Source organism: Verticillium nonalfalfae, assembly GCF_003724135.2.
Source record: "Verticillium nonalfalfae strain VnAa140/NRRL 66861 chromosome Unknown scaffold_104, whole genome shotgun sequence".
Lineage (NCBI taxonomy): Eukaryota > Fungi > Ascomycota > Sordariomycetes > Glomerellales > Plectosphaerellaceae > Verticillium > Verticillium nonalfalfae.
The window spans coordinates 32,954-36,998 of NW_021167329.1; the positions used below are offsets into that span (position 1 = coordinate 32,954).

At 53.9% G+C, this 4,045-nt stretch overlaps 1 protein-coding gene across 1 annotated transcript; it reads right to left on the reverse strand.

The window, feature by feature from the left end:
- Window positions 1–280: 280 nt before the first annotated feature.
- D7B24_000460 (uncharacterized protein) lies at window positions 281–2,459 on the reverse strand (the record flags this gene model as incomplete). The annotated part of the gene is made up of 7 exons (XM_028634716.1): window positions 281–510; window positions 575–1,258; window positions 1,315–1,519; window positions 1,569–1,880; window positions 1,935–1,994; window positions 2,048–2,276; window positions 2,323–2,459. The coding sequence occupies 7 exons, from the start codon at window positions 2,457–2,459 to the stop codon at window positions 281–283; spliced, it is 1,857 nt and encodes a 618-aa protein (XP_028492602.1).
- Between the last annotated feature and the right edge of the window lie 1,586 nt (window positions 2,460–4,045).

A 4,045-nucleotide genomic window follows, 5' to 3' on the forward strand; every position in this document is an offset into this window, starting at 1 on the left:
CCTGCCTATTCGAATCGTTCAGTACGTGCATCATCCACGAGTGTACACAAGCGTGTACACTGTAGCCACTCGACTCAGATCCGTTTTGCACCCCTGCTGAATGTGCTTCCACGAGCCCGTGACTGCAGAGCACTCGCATGCCATGGTCAAAGGCAAGCCGGGTCTGCGTGAGATCTCGGAGCCACCTCGGCCCATTCTCTATTCGTCCTCGTCGTAGTAATTCGTACCATAAATCTTCGTTGCCAAAAAATGCCCATAGTCGCAGCAGCATCGCTGCCGATTAGTTCTGTTGGCGTATGCTCGCAAATGAGATGTTCCACGTCGAGTACATGGCACGATCCTCATATGTTAGGAGTTGTGGGCTAAGCATCTGCAACTGACCCCATGCGTCCGCGTAGTCTTGCAAATATTGTCCCCAAGATGTCGAGACTTCCATGAGGTATGTGCCAGCCGTCGAGAGGGCGAGCGGTAGACCGTCGAGTTTACGAGCAAGGGCTACCGCGGCAGCATCTATCATGCACCAGAACTTGTCAGGACGTACCATCATCGCCAAGGTCGAGGAATAGCTACGTACCGTCATGGGTTCCTTTACGACCCGATGTTGACTCCAGAATGCGAAGACTGTCTCCTATGTTGCGCAATTTCTGCAATTGCAGAAGCTCCCCGATCTGGACTGTTCCTCGCGTCGTCACAATAACCGCTCCATGGTCTACATCCGGGAAGTACTGGCGAATATCGTAGCCCTCTGGTGCTGCTTGATCCGCCTCGCCAGGTCGACTTAGGCCGCCATCGTCTCCGCCTGGCATTTCCTCGTTTTTTCCTCCCATCCTGGGGTGGTCGTAATTGTCGTAGACCAAAAGCCATCGGTCATTCCTCGGTTCATCCAGCCACCTCTTGACGGCAAGCGCTGCATCGTCATCTTTGTCCGACACAGCCGTCTGCATGTAGCTCAGTGTGGGGTGCTCTTGGAGGATCCTTCCGGCTGCATGCCGGAAGCTCTGGTTCAAGGACGTTTCATCTCTCGCGTTCAGCCAGATTGATGCGGAATAGTCATCTCGGTGCCGCTTCATGTATGCGATTGCGAGCTGCGTCTTGCCCATGCCCCCCAGACCGTGCACGACAACAGTGCGGCGCCCTGGCTGAATGTCCAGTACTTGGTTCATCCAGGTAAGCTCTTCGTCTCTAGCAACAAAGTAGCTTGTTGCTGTGGCTCCCGACAGGCTCGGAGACAGGGCAAATTGATTTATATTCCCTCGTGCTATGTGCATGCAAGGTCAATCCAAACTCAAGGACGACATGCTTAGGCTGCCCTACCATCATCTGCCCTTCTTTCAGTCGCCCAACGTTGTTGCACGCTGTCTGGGGCATCATTGACCATAAGCTGCAGGTGTTGCGACACCTTGACGTATGCGGCGTCCTGCCTTGATGGATACCGAACCATGGAGGTATGCGTCTTGTGGATCGCGATCGGCTCGGCGTGGACCTGTCCTGGCACGACGGCCGACGCCTTGGGAACCACCTCGATGATATTAGTACCTTCCATCATTTGTAACGGAGAAATGACGAACTATGATGCTGGGTCCCAAAAGGGTCGGAGTTGCGTACGTCTCGTACGCAAACTTAGTGACAAAGTCGTCGCTGATCGGTGCATATTGCCCTAGCTGCTGCTGCAAATACTCCGAGTGATGCTCGAGGTGCCTCAGCAGTCGATCATCGGCTGCCACGACAAGAGACGCGACGTTCGCTAGAATTCGCCCTAGCTCCACGCCGTTACCGCCTTGATGAGGAGTTCCCATGAACAAAATTCCGTATGTAGATAGTTTGATTGACCGAGGGTTGAGCGGGGCGTCCGCGCGAGCGGCAGCGGAGTGGATGAGAGCCTGAAGTGTATAGGTTAGCGAGGGTATCACATGTCCAATGACCTATCGACGTACGCCCTTGAGGACGATCCCGCCTAGGCTGTGGGCGACAAAGATGATCGGTCGACGAGTAGTCTAAAGACCCACGTCAGTCACAGCTCGAGGATGGTACCGGGAGATAACCTCACATCAGTGATCTCCCGCGCCAGGCACAGATCGGATACCAGGGTTGTTGCATGGTCGTACAGGTATTGCCAGTTCACCCCATTTGCGGCATGGGTGTTCGCGTCGTAGCCCCAGCAGAAGATGCGGGCTTGCGGGAGGTCCTCGGGAAGGAGGTGTCGGAGCCAGTGGACGCTGTTTTCCGCCGTCCATGTCTTCTCCCGGTGGCCGTTAAGGCCGTGTAGGGCCACGATACTACTATTGTGAGAAAGCACAGAGCAGAGACGTCGATAGAACATACTCGACGGTCGGATTATTCCCCTCGGAGACAACCTCTAGGCCTTGCGGGTGCTCCACGGCCTGACTTAGCGAGCGGGGCTCCCGAGATAGCGCCCGCTTTGTTCCAGCGACCAAGCGCGACAATCCAAATGAAGGCATCGCGTTTGATAGTGCAGCTATGTCCGTTGTTCGACGCTGCGTATTGATTCTACCTACTTCTGCTGGTCGAGCGTGTCGTTCGCGAGCAGAAGCCCCAGATTGTCGAGGCTGCGATCAGGCTGCGGCGCGGGCGATATTTCTCGTAACGGCTGAACGACCAGCCGACTGGATTATGATTTTTCCGTGAAGCAGCCATCGTCTTCGACGCGATCCCAGGTTTGCCAATGCCAACGTCACATCCGCATCCTCCACAGATGGCACCCCAACTGTCAAAGGTCCAGCGAACAGAGCTCGAAAACATCATCATCAGTAAGCTACATGGCGACGAAACTATGACCGACAAGGAAATAGCGACAATCGTCCCATGCTCCGCCCGTGCCATTCGAAGGGCTCGGGCAAAGATCCTGAAAAATGGCACAATTGATGGCGACAAAAAGACCGGTCGCCCGAGGAAAGTAACTGAGCATATGTGGCTAGCACTACAGAGTGATCTAGGGAACGAACCTTGCACAGGTCAACAAGCCATGGCCGACTTCCTCCACAAGAGAGATTCCACCATCAGCGTATCACGATTTACCATTGGCCGAGAACTGAAGCGACGAAGCTGGACGAAGAAGGTGACACGAAACGTCGCGAAAGAGCAGGACCGAGACCTTCGTGACGATTACATCGAACGACGATCCCACTACAAGCCCGAGCAGATGATATTTGTCGATGAAAGTGGATGTGACCGTGGCCTGGCGATTTTGGGAAGGGGCTACGCCCCGAAGGGCGTGACTCCAGTACAAGTGAAGCGATTCCATCGAGGAAAAAGGATACAGATGCTGCCAGCATACACAGTTGACGGCATCATGTACTCCGAGGTCTACGAGGAGAACACAGACCATCAGGTGTTTGAGGGCTTCACAGAAAGGCTTCTGCCGCTCTGTAGCAGATACCCGGGTCCCAGATCGGTCATATTCATGGATAACGCTTCGTTTCATTTCTCCCCAAAGATTGATGAGATGTTTGTACGAGCAGGTGTAGTAAGGGAGCTTCAACCGCCATACTCCCCTGACCTCAACCCAATCGAACCGTTCTTCGGCTCTGTCAAGAATCGCATTCGAAAGAGGGCACGGGAGGATGCTGATCTGATACGGGCTGACTACAAGGAATACCTCCGGATGCAGATCAGGATTGTTGGACGGGACAAGAAGATTGCCAGAGGTCACTTTAAAATGGCACAGATACCTATCGATGAAACGGTAGAATGGATGCTAGTGTGGAAATACAATTTGCCGCGAAATTATTCAGTCACTGGCTCCGAGCTCTTTTCGCGCGATCCTCCAGAAATTCCTTGACGCTGGTAACAAAACACCACGCAACCCCGTCCGGTATTCCGTGCTTGAGGTAAAAACGATGCATCTTCTTCTTGTTGGTGATAATCATGTTGAGATCGTAGCATTCCTTCAGCGTCAGTGCTCGAACTGTGTCGTAATGCTTCTTCTGCTCCTCGGTGCCGACCTGAGCTTGATGCCATGCGCTGTATTCCACGACCGCGTCTTCCCTGGGTAGGTTGAGCCGCATCAGGGGAGATGACGGGAAAA